The 18,912-nt window shown below is 50.4% G+C and overlaps 7 protein-coding genes across 7 annotated transcripts; 3 read left to right on the plus strand and 4 right to left on the minus strand.

The window, feature by feature from the left end:
- Window positions 1-1,303: 1,303 nt before the first annotated feature.
- POJ06DRAFT_236484 (galactosyl transferase GMA12/MNN10 family-domain-containing protein) lies at window positions 1,304-4,737 on the minus strand (the record flags this gene model as incomplete). The annotated part of the gene is made up of 4 exons (XM_056185903.1): window positions 1,304-3,278; window positions 3,339-3,478; window positions 3,532-3,968; window positions 4,020-4,737. 4 exons carry the CDS (start codon window positions 4,735-4,737, stop codon window positions 1,304-1,306), a joined length of 3,270 nt encoding a protein of 1,089 aa, XP_056045276.1.
- Window positions 4,738-5,172: 435 nt separating this feature from the next.
- Window positions 5,173-6,818, minus strand: POJ06DRAFT_247978 (galactosyl transferase GMA12/MNN10 family-domain-containing protein). The gene is made up of 4 exons (XM_056186964.1): window positions 6,148-6,818; window positions 5,661-6,097; window positions 5,470-5,609; window positions 5,173-5,415 (listed from the first exon to the last, which is right to left on the minus strand). Exons 1-4 carry the CDS (start codon window positions 6,563-6,565, stop codon window positions 5,343-5,345), a joined length of 1,068 nt encoding a protein of 355 aa, XP_056045277.1. The 5' UTR covers window positions 6,566-6,818; the 3' UTR covers window positions 5,173-5,342.
- Window positions 6,819-6,968: 150 nt separating this feature from the next.
- POJ06DRAFT_247981 (galactosyl transferase GMA12/MNN10 family-domain-containing protein) lies at window positions 6,969-9,097 on the minus strand. The gene is made up of 4 exons (XM_056186965.1): window positions 8,236-9,097; window positions 7,754-8,181; window positions 7,559-7,698; window positions 6,969-7,501 (listed from the first exon to the last, which is right to left on the minus strand). The coding sequence occupies exons 1-4, from the start codon at window positions 8,825-8,827 to the stop codon at window positions 7,213-7,215; spliced, it is 1,449 nt and encodes a 482-aa protein (XP_056045278.1). The 5' UTR covers window positions 8,828-9,097; the 3' UTR covers window positions 6,969-7,212.
- A 1,616-nt stretch (window positions 9,098-10,713) lies between these two features.
- Window positions 10,714-11,989, plus strand: POJ06DRAFT_194806 (Metallo-dependent phosphatase-like protein; the record flags this gene model as incomplete). The annotated part of the gene is made up of 6 exons (XM_056184968.1): window positions 10,714-10,845; window positions 10,936-10,977; window positions 11,039-11,144; window positions 11,205-11,738; window positions 11,785-11,857; window positions 11,908-11,989. The coding sequence occupies 6 exons, from the start codon at window positions 10,714-10,716 to the stop codon at window positions 11,987-11,989; spliced, it is 969 nt and encodes a 322-aa protein (XP_056045279.1).
- A 488-nt stretch (window positions 11,990-12,477) lies between these two features.
- On the plus strand, window positions 12,478-14,093 carry POJ06DRAFT_247988 (P-loop containing nucleoside triphosphate hydrolase protein). The gene is made up of 2 exons (XM_056186966.1): window positions 12,478-12,911; window positions 12,966-14,093. Exons 1-2 carry the CDS (start codon window positions 12,634-12,636, stop codon window positions 14,014-14,016), a joined length of 1,329 nt encoding a protein of 442 aa, XP_056045280.1. The 5' UTR covers window positions 12,478-12,633; the 3' UTR covers window positions 14,017-14,093.
- POJ06DRAFT_247990 (uncharacterized protein) lies at window positions 14,094-16,241 on the minus strand. Its single transcript, XM_056186967.1, has one exon. The coding sequence runs from the start codon at window positions 16,122-16,124 to the stop codon at window positions 14,244-14,246; it is 1,881 nt and encodes a 626-aa protein (XP_056045281.1). The 5' UTR covers window positions 16,125-16,241; the 3' UTR covers window positions 14,094-14,243.
- Window positions 16,242-16,426: 185 nt separating this feature from the next.
- Window positions 16,427-18,773, plus strand: POJ06DRAFT_219977 (amino acid permease-domain-containing protein). The gene is made up of 2 exons (XM_056185602.1): window positions 16,427-17,463; window positions 17,514-18,773. Exons 1-2 carry the CDS (start codon window positions 16,615-16,617, stop codon window positions 18,303-18,305), a joined length of 1,641 nt encoding a protein of 546 aa, XP_056045282.1. The 5' UTR covers window positions 16,427-16,614; the 3' UTR covers window positions 18,306-18,773.
- The last annotated feature ends 139 nt before the right edge of the window (window positions 18,774-18,912 follow it).

Genomic DNA, 18,912 nt, shown 5'->3' on the forward strand with positions numbered 1-18,912 from the left:
ATTGTGGAGTGACACGTTCTAGAAGGATTGTACGGCTGTAATCCAGCTCCTGCTGATAACATAAGCTTGCTTGTTAGGACATGGGTCATTGTACGTAGCACTGGCAATGTCCTCAACGTATTCCACGCATTATTGATATTATCGACATCCAAAAACAAAGAACTGTACCATTGCTCAGTCGATCCGATGATCTAAATAAACTTTGGATCTCTAAACCTGTTGCTATTTTTGTGTTTGTGAAGTTGGCACAGGCCGGTTTGACAATAATGCGGTTCTCATCTCCGCTGTAGCGACGCTTGCCGAAAGTGTGTGTCGAACCACACGAGTCCTGTTAAATGTTGCCGTCCGACTTAATACTGGCTTGAAGATGACCTTGCTTGCTAAGATACGAATCAAACGTAAACTATGCAAACCAGATTGCGGCCAGACTTTGATAGCTTTTACGTGCGGTTGTATGCGGAACGTGACACCATCGCAACAATGTAATCTTATCAATCGCATCTGTGAGACATCGACGAACCTTATCTGACAGACTGATTGCGATGGGCCAACCCAGGCCGACTCAGCTTGTCATAACCGCTCGCTACAATGTCTGCGGTCGGTTATTTTGCTGTATAATAATCGAATTACGACTATATTGGCCTCGGTAGCAGAGGTATGATTAATTGTTGCAGGTTACGGTCTTACCCCAATTGATGTCGCCAATTAATTTGAATCGTCAACGATTGTGAATGCTCAGTGTTTCACCCGACTCATGCAGATTTTCAGGCTGCGGGTAATCCTGTGCTCGTAAATACGGTCCAGTGCCGACGTGTTATGTCGGTCAGGCGGCGCGGCATTTTGCCCATAACAGTGACATCCGGCCTGGACGCCCGGCGGTCCGCCACGATGACACGACACGACAAAGTATAAGAACAACAGATCCAGACAGAAGCCTTGGAAGACAAAGGCGAGTTGTATGATATGCTTTGGCTGCATGAAGCCTGCATCATTCTGCCTCGGTAGGTGTTTTAGTTACCCTCACACTCGATGTTAACGGGAGTAACTCCACACTTCATTGGCTACCGGTTGAACTCTCGAATCCTATGAAACAAACTACCTATGCTACTTTCTTTGGCATACAACAAATCGACAATATATACAATACGTAACAACGTTCACTCATCATCACACTCTAATTCATCAGAAAAAAGTCATCAAACTCAGACCATTACAAGAACTCGAAAGCAACGCAAAAAACCAATGTATAAGCCAAGGTCACGACCCAAATCCTGATGCAAGAAACGTATGAAACCAAACAGGCTTAATGCTCAACATCGGCATCCGGTGCATTATCCCCAGTTTGACTCTCGGTGTCCGCTGGCGCAGGCTGTTCCCTGGGGTCACTCGCGGCTTTTGCAGAAGCAGCGTCATCTGCAGGCTGTTGCTCTCCAGATTGCTGTTCCTCGGCCGCGGGCGCTTCAGGGGCAGCTTCCGTCGCTTCCTGTGGTTGCTCAGAAGTCGCTTCTTCAGCAGGCTGCTGCTCTGCCGGTGGTGCTTCTGTGGAAGCAGCTTCATCTACAGGCTGTTGCTCTCCAGATTGCTGTTCCTCGGTCGCGGGCGATTCAGGGGCAGCTTCCGTGGCTTCCTGTGGTTGCTCAGAAGTCGCTTCTTCAGCAGGCTGCTCTGCCGGTGCTGCTTCTGCGGAAGCAGCGTCATCTGCAGGCTGTTGCTCTCCAGATTGCTGTTCCTCGGTCGCGGGCGATTCAGGGGCAGCTTCCGTTGCTTCCTGTGGTTGCTCAGAAGTTGTCTCTTCCGCAGGCTCCTCTGCGGGTGGTGCTTCTTCAGACGCGGCTTGCTCTGTAGTTTCTTCCTTCTGTTGCGGTTCCTCAGCAGGCTGTTGCCCGGGCTCTTCTGCGACTTGCTCAGAGGGCTCCTCCGCTAGCTGCTGTTCGCTAGGCTCAGCACCTTCCTGCGACGGTTGCTCTCCGGCTACAGGCTGCTGGGCGTTCTCCTCAGTTGGCTGCGATTGCTGCTGATCCTCCGGTGTGGGTTGCTCCGCCACTTGCGGGTCTTGCTCTTGACCATCATTGGGTTCCTCCGATGACTGCTCAGCCGGCTGCTCCACTGACTGTTCACCTGACTGTTCAGTTGGTTCCTCCTCAGCAGAGTTCACTCCTTTCTCTGCTGGCTGCTCTGTATTCTCCCCACTGATGCCATTCTCAGTAGCCTGTTCGGTGTTCTGAACTTCCGCATTCTCCGGATTCTCTACTGCCGAAGTTGGAGATTGATCGTCACTGGCCGCAGTATCCTGCTGTTGCTCACCTTGTGCCAGTGTAGCCGGCTGCGACTCACCTTCTTGCTGTGTCTCCGGCTGCTGTTCATCTTTTGGCTGTGCTTCTGGCTGCTCTCCGACTTCAGCCGGTTGTTCGCCTTGCGGCTGTTGTTCGCTCTCGGCAGGTTGCTGGCCCTCAGAGGGCTGCTGTTCTGCCGGCTGCTGCTGTTCGTTTTCAGGCTGTTGCTGCACGTCACCTTGGGTCGGCTGCACTTCATGCTCCACTGGCGTATCCTCAGTGGCGGGAGACTCACCGTCGCCATCTCCAGCGCCTGAAGTTTCCGTATTCTGTTCACTAGCAGGCTGTCCCTCCTGCGTTGAGTCATTTGCACTGTCCGAAACAGCATTTTCAGCATCAGTGGTAGCACTAGCACCCTCAGCCGACGTCTCCCCAGCGGGATCTTGGCTTTCGGCAGACGAGGCTTCCTTGACATCGGCCCCTTGCACTTGCTCGGGTTCCTGCAGCTGCGGCTGTTCGCCATCCGTCGTCTGCGCTTCATTCGGTGCTTCGGCGACATCCTCGTCTTCAGCTGGTGCCTCTTGAGCTGTCTGATCACCTTCCGGCGTCTGTCCACTGTCACCAGTCGATGCAGTGTCGGGGGTCTGCGCGTTTTCGCTCTCGGCAGGAGTCTCCGACGTCTGGTCGGCTGGAAGGGGAGATTCTTGAGACTGCTCGCCCTTGACAGGGACCTGCGCACCTTGCTCACCCTCTCCAGGAGTTTGTTCAACATTCTCAGACCCGTCAGACTGCGACTGACCTTCTGCTGGTCCCGTCTCTTCTGTCTTCTGCGCGGTCTTAATTTCCGAATGAGCCTCTGCGTCACTCTCGTCTCCGGCTCCGGCTCCGGAGCCTTCGCTTGTCTTGGATTCTGCAGATGCAGCAGACGCAGATGTATCCGGAACTTCCACGAGCTGGCGACGAGACCAGAAGTCCTTCCATCGTTTGTCGCATTCACTGTTGACCCTATAAATTCCCCGTCAGTATATTAAGCACGGACCAAACTGAATGCTAATGACTACATACCAACAGCCGGCAAAGTGAACGACGAGATCACCAGTCTTCCAGCCCATCTGATCATCGCCAACAGAGAAAGCATTAATAACACGCTGAGGAACAACAGCTACATGCGAACGAATCCGCGCATGGTTGACGATGATGTGATTCTGGACAAAATTAGAAATATGCCTGACCTGAAACTACACTACCGGCTACATACCAAAGCGTCTTGCTCATGTCGTTCGAATCGACGCTGAACATACATTGGATCGATCCACATGTCCAAGAATGCGAACGTCCAATCGCTTCGCCGGAAGAGAATCGAGCCGGCGTTGACACCATGGTGGTCCTGCGAGACGACGACGTCGACCATTGAAAGGTCAAGATCACGGCTGACCGTGAATCCTGAGTCCTTGCCATCGGGCAATTTGATAGGCACGTCGTACGCAATTCGCGATTTCATTGCTTCGGGATTCAGAACATGCTGGGCGAGGTCAAGCGAAGGGGACATAATAATAGCGTCCGTGTCAAGCCACCAAACCCACTCGGCGTCGGGATGGAGTTCGAAGGCTTCTTGGATCGCAGGAATCTTGGACCATACTGCCGGACGACCGTCGTTATGGAACTTAGTGATGTTGGTGAATTGATGAGTATAACCTAGAGTTATCAGCTTAATCTTTCGAACGATGAAACATTAGGAGCAAGTACCATGAAAGGCGCAGTAATCCTCACGGTTCTCATTTACCATCTGAAGCAGGTTGCCAATTTCGCCGTTGTGGCCCTTGCCATCGGACGCTGTCAACAAAACGATCTTGTTTCCCTTCGGATCAAGAGTATCGGGCGCTTTGCCTTGGATCTCGGCCAGCCTGGCTTTGCGTTGCTGGGCGTAAGCCTGCGCTTCGGCATCCGCGTTGGCGGTTTCGGTCGCTGCGTCGGTGAGCTGCTGGTCAGGCCCGGACTCAGGCACAGTGGGCTGCTCCTGGACCTCCTGCTGCGTCTGCGTCTTCTCAACATCCGCAGTTGTCTCGCCGGCACCATCTGCTGCGGTCTCTTCAGCCGTTGATTCCGTGGCATCCGAAGGGCTACTCGTGGTGGTCTCCGTAGCCGAATCCGCAGTGGTGTCTGTGGCGCTTTCCGCAGCAACATCAGTATCAGCTTCCGCGGCGGTCTCGGCTGTTGTGTCAGTCGTAGCGTCCGTAGTCACCTCAATAGGCACTTCAGGATTGCTCCCGGCCGCACTATCACCAGTCTCAGCCTTTGTCTCGGGCTCGTTGACCATGGGCACCTGCTGCTTGATGCTAGAACTGATGTCGCCTTTGACCCAAAGAATACCGTCCATCTTGGACGGAATAGACATGTAAATTAGCGCAGCAATGCTCACCAGCGTGAACACGCCGAGCAATTGAAATCTGCGGATCATTCGCATTGGAATTCAGTCTTGGTGCGTAGAAAAGTTTTGTGGTGGTCGGCTGCGTTGGATGCACGCGGAGCCGAGGCGTGTGAGGGCCGTCAGCAGAGCCACACGGTGCAGAAATAGGGAATTGGATGCTGCTCTAGCGAATACCGATAATTCCGCGCCGCTCTTGAGATTATATTCTGCAAACGGCAACTGGTGGAATTTGGCAGAGCAGTGAGGTGTGCGTCGAAATGAGTTGGCGACAAGAATACTGCGTGGCAGTATGATTGAGCCGGGGGATGCAGCAACGGCGCTTCGCCAGGCACAGAAGGGGCAAGTGCGGCCCAGGGGCTGCCATGCGCAGCCTCCTCACAAATTACTAGCCTACGCCAATAAGCTCGACCCAGGTTAACTTATTTTAGCTGACCTAAATCTTAGCTTCCGTTGATTTACACATCTGTCTACACACCAAAAACTACTTCCTATTATCATACAGTTGGACATGTAATTACTACTTTACATGGGCTTGCTTGGACTACCTCGTAGTTGTAAGGCAACATCCAAAAATGAACCGCACTGATTCACAAAAGCACAATTTCACTGTCCTTTTACAGCTATAATACTTCCAATCATGGTTAATCCTGCACTTCAATGACTTGTCTCCTGCTCCAGAAATCCTGCCATCGCTTGTCGCATTCGTTGTTAACCCTGTGCGCGATTAGTTTCGTCTTCGTCTGCACTAGTGTCAACAAATAAGCTCACCAGCAACCGGCGAAATGGACTACCAAATCTCCGGTCCTCCAACCCATCTCATCTCCGCCTACCGAGTACGCGTTTATTACTCTCTGTGGGACAATTGCGATATGTTCACGAATTTTGGGATGGTTGACAATTATGTGATTCTATCGTCATTAGTCCTGTCTCAAATTACTGTAATTGCGAATAATGCATACCAAAGCATCTTGCTCCTGCCTCTCAAACCGACGGTTCACGTACATGGGGTCGGCCCACATGTCCAAGAATGCCATTGTCCATTCATTCCGTCTGAATAATATCGAGCCCGCATTAACGCCGTTGTGATCCTGGCCGACGATGACGTCAACCATGTTGACATCGACGTCACAGGACACTGTCAGTCCTGATGGTTTGCCATTGGGCAGTTTTATCGGCCTGTCGCACGCGATTTTGGTCTTCATGACCTCGGGATCGAGCACAAGGCTGGCAAGATCGATCTCCGGCGTCATGATGATCGCGTCGGTATCGAGCCACCACACCCATTCGGCTGTTGGATTCAGTTCAAATGCTTCTTGGATTGCGGGAACCTTGGCCCAGACAGGGTGCCGGCTGGGACTGACGTGTTTGGTAATATTTATGAACTGATACTTGTAGTCTATGTCTTGTTAGTGCGTTCGCACTCATTTCTTGATGTTCGTGACCAACCATGATAAGCGCAATATTCTTCCCTGTTTTCTTCGACTGTCTCTAATAAATTTGTAATTGCGCCATTATGTCCCTTCCCATCGGTCGCAGTCAATAACACGATCTTGCCACCCTTAGGTTCCAACGAGTCGTTCGCCTTGCCCCTGATCTTGCTTAAATGCATGTCCTTCGCAGCTTTGAGCTCCCGCTGCGTTGGCTGTCCCGCTAGCGCTTCATTCGACACCTGCCCCAATGCGCCGATGATATGCGTCGGTATAGGATGCGCCGGTCCCCGTTGTTCTTGCGCGCCATACGCGACTTCGCCAAGCGGCAGCACGACCCGGTTTTGCTGTCGCTGCTGTGGCAATGATATGAACGTCAAGCCCGCGACAGTCAATGCGATAAGCGCCAGGATCTGGAGTTTCCGTACAAGAATCATGCTTGTGAAATGCAAAGTATTTTGACGTGCGTGTGTGCAACGTGCCACCACTTCGCTTGTTGGACTTGGACCTCTTTTGCACTGCAATGAATCCCTCTGTGATACTGTGTATGGAACTGACGCAACTGCTGACACACTATACCGGCATAGTCTCGGACAGTACAACAACAACAACGAGTGAATGAGAGTAAATTGCGCGCCGGCGAATACTTCGGCGAAGAGACTGGTCGGCACTTTGTATGATACGTTCCACTGGGCAGCGCGCAGCCAAATTCAAATTCAAGCCATCATTGTTGTGCGCCACGCCGTCCATTTCAACCAGCACGCACGTGATGTCACAAACGATATTAGTTGCCTGCGAGAAGAGGATTAACCATGCTACGTAATCTTCACTGTACTGAAAATTTAATAAACGTAAATTAAGCTCAAAGCTCTCGGGTAACAAAGGCTACTCTATATCCTACAGACCATTCTATTACATGATTTAATCCAACTCGCCTAGAAAATCCACGTAGGACTTTCGGCGCTTCCAAATTTGTCCGACATTGATGCACCAATATATCTCTCGTTTTCGCCCTCCGCGGCGTCTTTATTTTTCTGTGAGGGAGTTGCACAGAATGTTTCGGGCTGCTGACCTATCAGCCGCTTTATCGAGACCCTTCGCCTTCTTGAGCTTCGGTGTCGTCCTCCTTTTCGTCATGTTCTTTATCGTCCTTCTTCTCGCCAGCGCCATCATCCTTCTTCTCGTCAGCGCCATCATCCTTCTTCTCGCCCTCACCCTCGTCGCCGTTCGCACTATCAGGTCCGGCCGCCGCGGAATCCGCCTCGTTATTGGACTCGACGGATTCAGCTGCAGCACTGGTGTCCTGTGGGACTTCAACAACAGTACGACGCGGCCAGAAGTCTTGCCATCGCTCGTTGCATTTCTTGTCGACCCTAGTGTTGCTGAGTTAGTGTCTGCGACAATATCAGGACGCAAAACATGTTACGTACCAGCAGCCCGCGAAGTGGACTAGGATGTCACCCTCTCTCCAGCCCATCTCGTTGCCGCCGACAGAGTAGGCATTAATAACACGCTGAGGAACGAAGCCGATGTGTTCGCGTATTTTCTCGTGCTTGAGAATGATATGACTCTACAAGACAAATTAGCGTAATCCATTAGACCCGCGCGCACAGCTGGAGATGTACCAACGCGTCCTGCTCGTTGTGGAAGCGATCGACGTAGACAGGATCGACCCACATATCCAAGAATGAAAAAGTCCAATCGCTTCGGCGGAACAGCATCGAGCCTGCATTAACACCGGCGTGGTCTTGCGCGATAATCATGTCGATCTTTGAGAGGTCAACATCCCGGCTGACGGTGACGCCTGACGGCTTCCCATTGTTCTTGATAGGCGCGTCGTACGCGATTCGTTCCTTCATAGTATCAGGGTTCAAAACGAGACCCGCCAAGTCCTGTGAGGGAGTCATGATGATGATGTCCATGTCTAGCCACCATACCCACTCGGCATCGGGGTTGATGTCAAAGGCATTTTGCACGGCGGGAATTTTGTTCCAGACTGCAGCACGGCCATCTTTTTGGAACTGCGAGATGTTGGTGAACTGATACGTGTATTCTACACTAGTGAGCTAATCCTGCAATGCAATGACAAACACAATTGAGGACTTACCATGGAACGCGCAGTAGTCTTCACGGTTTTCAGTAACCATGTCGAATAGATTATTGATCTCATTGTTGTGACCCTTCCCGTCGGTCGCGGTCAGGACCACGATCTTGTTGCCCTTTGGCTCGAGAGTGTCCTGCGCCTTGCCTTGGATCTCGGCCAGCAAGGACTGTCTGTCCTCGGCGTAAGCCTGCTGCAGAGCCTCCGCGTCGGCCTCCGCGTCGGCCTCTTCGGTAGCCTCGTCAATCTTCACTTGTTCTGACTCAGTGGTCGGCTCTGACGCATCGGTCGGCGTAGCAACCGCGGCGTCTGTACTATTCTCATCACCACCGCTCTCGCTCTGAGGCTGCTCTGTCGCCGGCGTGTCAATGTCAACTGTAGCCTCAGACTTATTCTCGTCAACTGGGCTCTCGGTCTGAGGTTGCTCAGCGATGACTGTCACCGGCGCATCTTCCTGAACCTCGACCTCGCTGCCGTGGCTCTTCCAAGGTAAGACGTCGTCCAGGTGTCTGGCATAAGGAATGGAGAGATATATCAGGGCAGCGATGCTGATCAGCGCAAACGCGCCGATCAATTGAAATTTGCGAGTCACTTTCATTGCAGTTCGTGTCGATCCGTACTATGAATAAGCCGCGTCGTAGCTCGATCGACTCGTCCAGCTCAGAGGCGATCTGCGTATCGGTACAACGAATGACCGGTATAATGCACCCTGAGGAGTATAGAAACAATAGAGAGAACTTTAAAGGTCCTGGCGAGAAGCAGCCGGGAGTAAGCAGGAGGCGACAACTGTCGTGACAACAGTCGCCGATGTGTCTGGTTTCCCTTTTGGCTGCGCACAGTGGGTGGCTCGACATTTGGACGGCCGTTGTGCGGCCAGTAGCCATAGCTAAGCTCGTGTACGCTACGCGAATGTTGCGCCGACGCCTAAGGCGCCTAAAACTGTAAAGCTGGCACGCGTCAAAACTCTATTGCGAGGATGAGATCACTTATGATACCAACATTCTTCATTGTTACTGCTGTCGATATTGAGGAACAACGCCATAACCACAAATTCAATGCAAGTTTTTTACACAAGCAATATTGCCTTCTCGAAAGAACCAAGTGGCTAACGCACGGCAATTTCTTTAGAACAGTCAGGGCAAGCAGCTCGAGTCCTCCTCGAGCTCGCTCGCCTTAACTGGTTAGCGTAGTTACGTCCCAACATATTCAAGCACGCGAGTGTCAAAAGAAACACCATTCCAGACTCGTCCGGACCTCGAAAGCTTCGCCCGGCAGTCGCATTAATTTGGTCTGTGCCAGCTCCTTGGCGTATGGCTATAAAAAGGTTTGAGTTGCAAAATGAAGCTAGTCCGGTAATCTAACCAACCATATTTAACCCAAGGTGACAAGTCTGTTACGTACAGTTGCTGCATCCCTAATCGTGGCTGTGTGCTAAATCATCGCATCCCTAGCCGTGACAACATAGGCTTTGGAGTGTATATGGGAATTAAACTTGAACGCAAACAGAGACATTAAACTAAGCACACAACCGTCTGCTGTGTCAGTCCGGCATAGAAATCGCTAACACACTTCTAAGCCTAAATGACCCTGCACAAAGAGCATGCAATGCTGAAGAACTAAGCGTTGAGAATTACAAAGAGACATCACTACATGAGGATGAATGGGTCGATGGATTCCGGCTCGTCGGGTTTCAGAGGTCGACTCTAGCGAGAAGAACATTACATATAATCGAATTAACTGCAAATAGCGGCAAATGCTTGATGTATGCAGCAGAAATCCGTAGATGCCTCACATTCGTGGCAATAGTCATTGTCAGCCTGTATTTACAATTGGATGTAGAGCTGTGAACCGTACAGAAGTCTTCAATTTCCCGCGTCGGTCATCATAAATCTACAAGCGCTCGCACTAATTCTCGCGCTACGCATGGTCATTCAAGCTATCGTCATGCGTCGAGGAAAAGAAACTCAGAAACTGATTCCTCAATTTAATACTTCATGACAGCCGTGGTCAGCGTTCATGAAGACTTTCGCTACTCGACATTTGTAGAATGGCCGCCGATCTGGAGTTGCCGAGGCCATGACACGCATATCGAATCTAAAGAAATTTCAAAATCTACTGCTTCCATAATAGAATGGCGGCGAAGACAATTGTTGAGATATTGGCGACCTGCAAAGAGCGCCCGTAACTGAGCCTTGCAATTACAGTTAGGGTTCAACATAACCGCCACATCCGCGGGTGGATAGTCCCTAACGCAACGGTAATTCGTACCACAATCGCGCCAGCACATTGACCTGAAATGGCGGCGCATCTCATCTCAACACAATCAATAAAGATACGCCAGCTTTCCGAAGCAGCACGACTCTAATTGCTAGCCTTCCTCCATTTGTTTCTCATAGATAATTCATTTGGAGATACCGCGCAATGGATACCGATGTCACGATGACCGATGCTGCCCAATCGACACTGTCGCCTGTGTCGCATGCCATGTCACCTCCCTCGTTCGAAAAATCCGCTATCAACGATACACAGTCTTACAACGAGCTAGATCGATGGATTGAAATGCTCATGGACTGTAAGCAGCTGAGCGAACTCGATGTGAAGCGGCTCTGCGATATGGTGAGTGTCTTGTAGTAGGCCGTTGAAATTTGCTGCCGATCTCCTCCCTAGCTTGACTTGACTAGTTGCTGACATACTAATGCGCAATAGGCACGAGAGATTTTGGTTGAAGAATCGAATGTTCAGCCGGTTGTATGTATATTAATTTTCCATCCTTGATTGTTGGTAGGCGTGGCACTCACGCCTGTGTAAGAAATGTCCGGTCACGGTTTGTGGCGATATTCACGGCCAGTTCCACGATTTGATGGAGCTGTTTAAGATCGGTGGACCAAATCCAGATACCAACTATCTGTTTATGGGTATGTCTGCTGCTGCGTCTAGGATCGATGCAATAGCGATGCTAATATGATCTAAACCAGGCGACTACGTTGATCGTGGATACTACTCGGTCGAGACCGTCACGCTCTTGGTCGCTATGAAGATCCGTCACCCGAGTCGATTGACAATTTTACGCGGAAATCACGAATCGCGTCAGATTACCCAAGTTTATGGATTTTATGACGAATGCCTTCGAAAATACGGCAATCCAAACGTGTGGAAGTATTTCACCGATCTCTTCGATTACTTACCACTTACCGCACTTATCGAAAATCAGATTTTCTGCCTTCACGGCGGATTGTCACCGTCAATCGACTCTCTAGATAACATTCGCGCGCTTGATCGTATACAGGAGGTTCCTCATGAGGGTCCCATGTGCGATCTATTGTGGTCAGATCCTGATGATAGATGTGGATGGGGTATATCGCCCCGCGGGGCAGGTTATACCTTTGGACAGGATATTTCAGAAGCATTTAATCATAAGAACGGTTTAAGTCTAGTGGCGCGTGCACATCAGCTGGTTATGGAAGGATATAACTGGAGTCAGGACCAACAGGTGGTCACGATCTTCTCTGGTATGTGTACCAGCAATTCCCCATGCAACTTTGCTAACGGTTATAGCCCCCAACTATTGTTATAGATGTGGTAATCAGGCTGCCATTATGGAAATTGACGAGAATCTCAAATACACTTTGTAAGTTTGCTTCGATGGCTAGTGATTTCGCGGAACTAACAAATTCGTAGTTTGCAATTCGATCCATGCCCACGAGCTGGTGAGCCATCGGTCTCTAGAAGGACACCAGATTATTTCTTGGTACGTTGCTAAGTCGGCAACTTGTGGTGCTCTCTGCTAACATTGAGTAGTAATTTCACTATCTTCGGCACATGCAAATGGCGCGACGCCTGCTGATTCTTTGCGGGTGCTAATCTTCTGTTCGACGATGTATATAAAGTACGGAATTAGTTTAGAAACCTTCGTCATCTTGCCTATGACAGGTGTCGTTATGTCTGAAATCGGTTCTGTAGGAGTTCTTGTGTTTCTATTCAAGCTGAGCAAAATCGCATACGCATACAACAAGTACATAGTACGGATTACAATGCGTTATCTAAGTATATTGGTTGGTAATTGCGCTACTACGGGGACTTCATTTGTCAGATGGATATGATTTTACTTCTTTAGTACTGCCTATTGCAGTTTGTTTAATTAAGACATGAATCTAGTAAGAACTTGTATGACTGCTTAAGATAATTCTGGCGTTTTCAGCAAATTAGAGACTTTCTCGTAAAGTTGTTCATAACGGCGAGTTGGTCGCTATAATGACCTGCTGTATAGAGAGTTGCGTGCACTGACGCGTAAACAAACGCGGTCCGTGCGGCTTTTTGCTTTGGTCATTTTTGCCCCGAACCATATGGCTCATCGACTGCTAATTTCTATAGCATTCTCATTCGAATCCCTGTCATCAAGCTACAATGGTACCACAAACAAGCGGCAGAGATTCTGCTGCTTGTTCAACGACCCACTCGAACGCATCTCCTCCTGCAAAACCGACGCCAAATGCCACAATAAGTGAACCAGTGCACCGGCTCCCAAGTCAATCGCTGTCATCGTACCTACGACGACTGGATGCTGCCGAATCGAAGTTTAGCACCCGCCTTCCGTCACTTGACATGATAATGCGTGGTGGTGTCACGCGAGGGAAAGTTACTGAGCTATCTGGACCGCCTGGGAGCGGCAAGACCAGTATTGCGTGAGCACCGCCCTCGTGTGAGAGAAGCAATGACTTTGCTAACGCTTGATGCAGACTCCAAGTCGCGAGTTCAGCAATCTTTTCGAAAGCTAAAGTATTGTGGATAGACACAGCGAGCAAGGTCCCGGCGTCTCGACTACTTCAGTCACTCCGAACGTCAATGCCGAGAGATGATCTCAATGACCGCGTCTCACACCTCCAGTTGGCTTCATTAGCGTCGCTGCTAGCACTCTTCTTACGGCCACCGGCGTATTTGTCGTCCCACTCACTAATAGTAATAGATGACCTGTCAACGCTGATTGCAGCAGCTTTCGCGTCCGCCGCCGTGTCACAAGCTCCGCCGCAACCACCAGCACCACAGCAACTGCAGCAATTCAACCAAATGTTTCCGCCAGACGCGCCGCTGCCAGCTCCAACTTCCGACGCATCTAAGCGTCAGAAGCAAGAAGACGCTGCCACAAAGCGCATCCGTACGATCACGGAACTGATTGCGAGGATGGCGCAGGTCGCAGAGCGGTCCGATGCCGCCGTCCTCGTGCTCACGAAAATGGTGTCGCGCATCGGCGGTGGGGATGCGCGGATGGTGTCATCCCTTGGTGAGGGACAGCATCTCGCGGGATTATGGACCAGACTGATTTTATTCCGGAACGACGTCGCGCTCGAGCTGCCCGGAAGTACACAGCGAGGGAGACCGGGCGCGCGGACCGTGACGGTGCGTGGTGTGCCGCATGCTTGTGCCGTGAAGTGTGCGGGCGTGAATTACGACAATGCGTCGTCGGTGGGAGTGTTTAGAATTGTCGAGGATGGTATTACGGAGACTCGTGAGTGGTTTGACGAAGTCATAGCCGGGTTTCATTCTCAGACTTCGGATCCAGTATCAAAATTAGAACCGTTGGGTTCAAAGAAGCGGTCGACCTTTGAAGAACATACTGGACAGTTCTCCGCCAAGAGTGAAGAGCCAAACTCCGATGCTGTGAACGCGATGTCAGCGACTGATGACGCGGATGACGTGCCTTCTCAGAAGAAACTAAAGCCTATGGTCGTGTACGACAGCGAAGAACTGGAGGACGAGGATTTTGAGATCGATGAGAACGATTTGCTTTGATAGATTTTTTGGGACACATTGGAAATTTGCATACTGGGGCTACTGCATGCTGGCGTTGTAGTGAATTTGATAATAGTCATCATAATTAATACTTGTAGAAAACATGTAAAGAAGCTGCTAATTAATCGTGATCCAGTTCCAACTCGTACTGCGCCGGCAATTCCCAAATTGCGACAAAGCAAATTCCCTAACTTTCCAAACGTCCATATTTCCGTCCCATGCATATGTTATTCTGCAATTATTATGTCCGCCAAATCCACGAACCATCCCTCTGTTACTTTTAATAGTCCCCTATTTACAGCAATTTCGTGACCGCCGGGTCCGACGACTTTACCCCCGAGATCCGCACCGGATGGCACGCCATTGGTCCGAATGAACTGCTCTTCAGCTTCCTTCGCTGCTCGCAAGGCAGCTAGACTGTCGTCTTCGACCTTGTACAGGTCGCATTTATCGCATTCCGTGCATACGCGTCCGGGTATAGGTCGGAAATGTTCACAGAAATGCTGATATCCTTCGTCTCGGATGTCCTTCCTGCAGACGTAACACATTGAGTATCCACAGACGCACACTAACTTGTTGCAGCCCTCCGACTTGATGAATGAGACGCGGCAATGCGGACACGTGCGTTTAACGGCATCAGCCATGGCCTTCTCGATGTACACCCGCATGCGAGCTTCCTCGTCTTCGTAGCACTTGTGAAAGGGCAGAAACTCCTTTTGGCATTCCGTACAGCTCGTTCGTAAACACTCGGGATTTTTGCAATGAAATGCTGTGCCATGCCGCTTTCTGAAGACACCGCGCAAGATTGCCGTGAATTCACTTTCAAGCCAGTCATCTACCACTCCGAATGTCGCTTCGTAAGCCTTGTCTGGCAGACACAAAAAAGTAACGTCGAGGATGTAGTACATAAGGCCAACAATTGTTACAAACATAAGCACAACAAGCTTCAGATGGAGCGTGACAAGTATACGCGGCACGACGGTGGCCGACCACGTGTACTTAAATTCACCGTTCGTGCCGAGCACAGCAGCCGACGCTTCTTCAGCGTAGTTGCAGAACGGACAGACGACATAACCTTTCACGCTAGCATTCCTGGAGAAAAAGTCTGCAGCCTGAGCGCGCTCAAATTCAGCATAGAGCTGGCTAGGGATCGCAGCTCGAAGGACAGATATGGCGATTGTGGCTTCGCATTGCGGCTCCGCCGCTGCAGATATACAGGCAACAACTGGCTTCCCTCGCAGACCACCCTGTCCGTATAAACCCTCCTTTACTGAGCTTGTTAGACAGCCTCGACAGAAAAAATGTCCGTCAGAGCAACAGGCCAAGTCTTCCCATGCGTAGTCCCCAAAGCAGCACTCGCATTCGATGAGCTGTCCCTCCTCTTCGTACTCTTGCTCGTTGGCTTGCCGTGCCACTTGTTCATCTTTCGCAATTAAAACTTCGCGTCTAGGTCTGTCTATCTCCGCAAGCTCCGCGTCCAATTCCACAGACCCCGTACTTCCAATCAACGAGGCGACATCTAACGCGGACGGCTTTCTATTCCTCCGAAATAGCTTCATGAACGACCATCGCCCTGCCCGCTCGATTGCAATCTTGTCGAGCTCCTCGAACGACAGCGTAAACGAGTGATTGTTTTGCGCGAGCACGTTGTCGACTGTCGTCCGATGCAGGCTTTTGAAATGAGCGCTGAGAATACGGGTGACGGCGCTTTTGTATTCCCTTGTCCGGAAGTGTTCCCAGTCTTCGACAAACCCATGTCTGCGGCGCTTGCGCGCAGCGAGGAGAGTAGGCGATGACAGTAACATTTCGACGATGGCATAGAGCTGCGACGGCCCGTGTTGATCCGTCATCAGCTTGCGCAGCAAATCGACCTCGGTGTCGGGGAAGATGTCGTTCAGATGGTAAAGGATGTAATTCAATCGTTCCGTCGAGGCTCTGTCACGCTTGCTTCGGGCGCTGCTGTAGTAGTATGCGTTGGACGAGTTTGCACATATGTCGAAGCGATCGTCGGAATCAGTGTCGCTGGACCGATCCGAGTAAGCTGGGGACACGATGTCCCCAAATGGACCCAGCAATTGCTGTCCTAGCAGTTGACTGCGATTAGCCATGTCGCTTATACAGATTTCGTCACAGCGACAGTAGAACTGACTTGCGGGCGTTGCTCATGACGCTGTATTGGGTAGCAGACAATATGGAGCAGCGACCGATCTAGCGGGAAGCTCGTTAGTGGCGAACGGTGTACGTATGGACGTCGCGTGGTTGCGGTCTGGGCACGTGCGTATACAGCTTGCAGCCCTAACCACCACTCAAGCGGTGCGGCTCAAAAGCGTATGCATTTGGTCCGAGACATGCAGCCAAAGTTGGGCCCGTTTCGAAACCCTAATTCACGTGCGTTCTCGTCATTCTGTCATGATATTAGATAATCTGCAGTGTCGCTGCTGATAGCAACCGGCCAATGGCCACCCAGCTACGCAACTACGCCTTCTCCACAATTTCAAGCAGCCACTTATCCAGAAAGAATAGTCTGCATAGACAATGTGCTAATGAACCGAACTAGTGGAATCTAATCCTTGTTTACGTTAATATCGCATTTCCGCAATGTCAGATACTGCTGCATACGCTGCGCTAAGCAGTTCTCCTGATACGGCAACAGACTACGACACATCTCTGCAACCGAAGACATCCGCCCACGTACTCGAGAGTTTTGACAATGACTCTGTGTCTGCAGAACTACTTTTGGACGATGAAGAACTTGGTGACTCACTCGCGGACTTACCGAAGCACCCGACATCGCGGAAACTAGGCACCACGTCCGCAGTCTTTCTCATCCTGAACAAGATGATCGGAACGGGAATTTTCAGTACGCCGTCGGGCGTCTTTCTTGCCAGCGGGTCCGTCGGCATGAGTATTGTGCTGTGGATCCTCGGCGGCGTACTTTCATTGACGGGCTTGAGTGTGTTTCTCGAATTCGGACTTGCCATCCCAAAAAGCGGTGGCGAGAAAAACTATCTCGAGCGAGTGTATAGAAAGCCGAAATATCTCGTGACATGCGTATTCCTCGGGCAAATGATTCTCCTGGGATTTTCTGCCGGTAATAGTCTCGCCTTCGGACGGTACGTGCTGTTTGCCACCGGTGTCGATTTCCCAAGTGAACGCAGCTCGAGAATAGTCGCGGTGTTGTGCATCACGTTTGTCGTGCTGGTGCACGGTACGCGGCCTGCCATCGGTACCAAGCTGTTTAATGCGCTTGGGATTTTTAAAGTTATTTTGTTGATTCTGGTTGTTCTTATTGGGTTTGTGGCCTTGCTTGGGTGGCTCCCAATTGACAATCCTGGAAACTTCGAGAATGCGTTTGAGAATTCTGGGTTTGGTGGTGGCACGTATAACTATGCGACTGCACTGTTGCGAATTGTATATTCATATCGTGGATGGGAAAATGCCAATTATGTAAGTTGATCAGACCGCAGTGGGAGAAAGTACAGTATTAATATCACTAGGTTCTAAGCGACATTGACAATCCAAGGCGCACTCTTGCGGTCGCAGCGCCTCTTGCAATAGGAGGCGTGATGGTGCTGTATGTGCTCGCAAACGTCGCCTACTTTGCCGTAATTCCGAAATACGAAATCGCACACTCTGGAGTAATTGTTGCCGGTCTGTTCTTTAGACGCGTGTTTGGCGACAGCGCGGGAGCGAGAATGCTACCGCTCTTTGTCGCATTATCTAATCTCGGAAACGTGCTTGTCGTCGCATATGCTCATGCTCGGGTGAACTACGAATTTGGCAAAGAAGGGATCTTGCCGTTCTCTGCTTTCTTCGCGAAGCTGAACAAACACGGCGCACCAGCGTCGGGATTATTCCTCCACTGGCTAATAACGTGTTTGGTGTTGACAGTTCCCCCGGCTGGTGAAGCATATGAGTTCATTATCGACCTCAACACGTACCCGTCGGCGTGGTTCAGCGCTTTAGTCGCAGGTGGGCTGATATATCTGCAGTACAACAAGCGCGAACAATGGTCCTCACCGTACCATTCGTATCTGCCCATCACGCTGACATACTTATTTTCGAACATCTTTTTGATGTACATGCCACTCGTCAAGATTCCCGGACAAGAAGGACACCCCGGGTTCGCGATGGCCGGGCTCGGAATGGGTTGCCTGTTCATTGGTGTGATATACTGGGTCGTCTGGAGCATTATTTTACCTCGTCTAGGAGGATACAGGATTGTCGATGAAATGGTCATCGATCAAGACGGAAATGAGAGTGTACGATACCTTAAGGTTGAGAACTAGCGGTCATTTTAGATTACTCGCTAGTCGCATTGTCCAGGAATATTTTATTTGCATGTCATTTAGGGCTTAGATTGATAGAAAGGTACTTGTATTTTATGAATGATTGATTCGGTGTTCGTGGTATTTAATGTTGTATGGCCAGCAGTAGCAATTCACTGGTTTTCGCTTTGATCACATCAGATGACCCTAACCCCAAGCCGACTTGGCGCGCAAAGCCGTTTTGGGGTTGAAGTGGATGCGGTTGGGCAGGCCACTCTGGTGCGCTGAATATGGATGCATATATAATCATACGATTGTTTACGCAGTGAAAGACACATCACAATGCGGCTATGGTAGCTAGTAGGGGAAAATTAGTAACTTCTCAGATGTAGAGCCACTTCTCCGGTGTGTAATTTAGGTGGGGTGGCATCTTTGACTGGCCGGTTAACGGTTAGTGATTTGTTTATATGATAAGTATAATGATACGAGCAGGTAATTGCCTGTAATTGACTCTGGACCGGTAACTGTCGCAATCAAATAAGTCTCTAGCAAGAATAAATTCACCCACAGTCGGCCGCGCGTACACTTCTGTAGCTGTAGGGTTAGGGTTCAGTCTTCGAAGATCTGC

The sequence above is a fragment of the Lipomyces tetrasporus genome, assembly GCF_029532465.1.
Source record: "Lipomyces tetrasporus strain NRRL Y-64009 chromosome Unknown POJ06scaffold_3, whole genome shotgun sequence".
Taxonomy (NCBI): Eukaryota; Fungi; Ascomycota; class Lipomycetes; order Lipomycetales; family Lipomycetaceae; genus Lipomyces; species Lipomyces tetrasporus.

Coding starts and splice junctions, on each gene's coding strand:
- POJ06DRAFT_219977 (XM_056185602.1), top strand. CDS start 16,615: ATGTCAGATACTGCTGCATACGCTGCGCTAAGCAGTTCTCCTGATACG. Junction 17,464..17,513: donor GATGGGAAAATGCCAATTAT/GTAAGTTGATCA, acceptor TAATATCACTAG/GTTCTAAGCGACATTGACAA.
- POJ06DRAFT_247990 (XM_056186967.1), bottom strand. CDS start 16,124: ATGGCTAATCGCAGTCAACTGCTAGGACAGCAATTGCTGGGTCCATTT.
- POJ06DRAFT_247988 (XM_056186966.1), top strand. CDS start 12,634: ATGGTACCACAAACAAGCGGCAGAGATTCTGCTGCTTGTTCAACGACC. Junction 12,912..12,965: donor AGCGGCAAGACCAGTATTGC/GTGAGCACCGCC, acceptor CGCTTGATGCAG/ACTCCAAGTCGCGAGTTCAG.
- POJ06DRAFT_247981 (XM_056186965.1), bottom strand. CDS start 8,827: ATGAAAGTGACTCGCAAATTTCAATTGATCGGCGCGTTTGCGCTGATC. Junction 8,182..8,235: donor AGACTACTGCGCGTTCCATG/GTAAGTCCTCAA, acceptor TCACTAGTGTAG/AATACACGTATCAGTTCACC. Junction 7,502..7,558: donor GTCCACTTCGCGGGCTGCTG/GTACGTAACATG, acceptor CAGCAACACTAG/GGTCGACAAGAAATGCAACG.
- POJ06DRAFT_247978 (XM_056186964.1), bottom strand. CDS start 6,565: ATGATTCTTGTACGGAAACTCCAGATCCTGGCGCTTATCGCATTGACT. Junction 6,098..6,147: donor AGAATATTGCGCTTATCATG/GTTGGTCACGAA, acceptor AACAAGACATAG/ACTACAAGTATCAGTTCATA. Junction 5,416..5,469: donor GTCCATTTCGCCGGTTGCTG/GTGAGCTTATTT, acceptor AATCGCGCACAG/GGTTAACAACGAATGCGACA.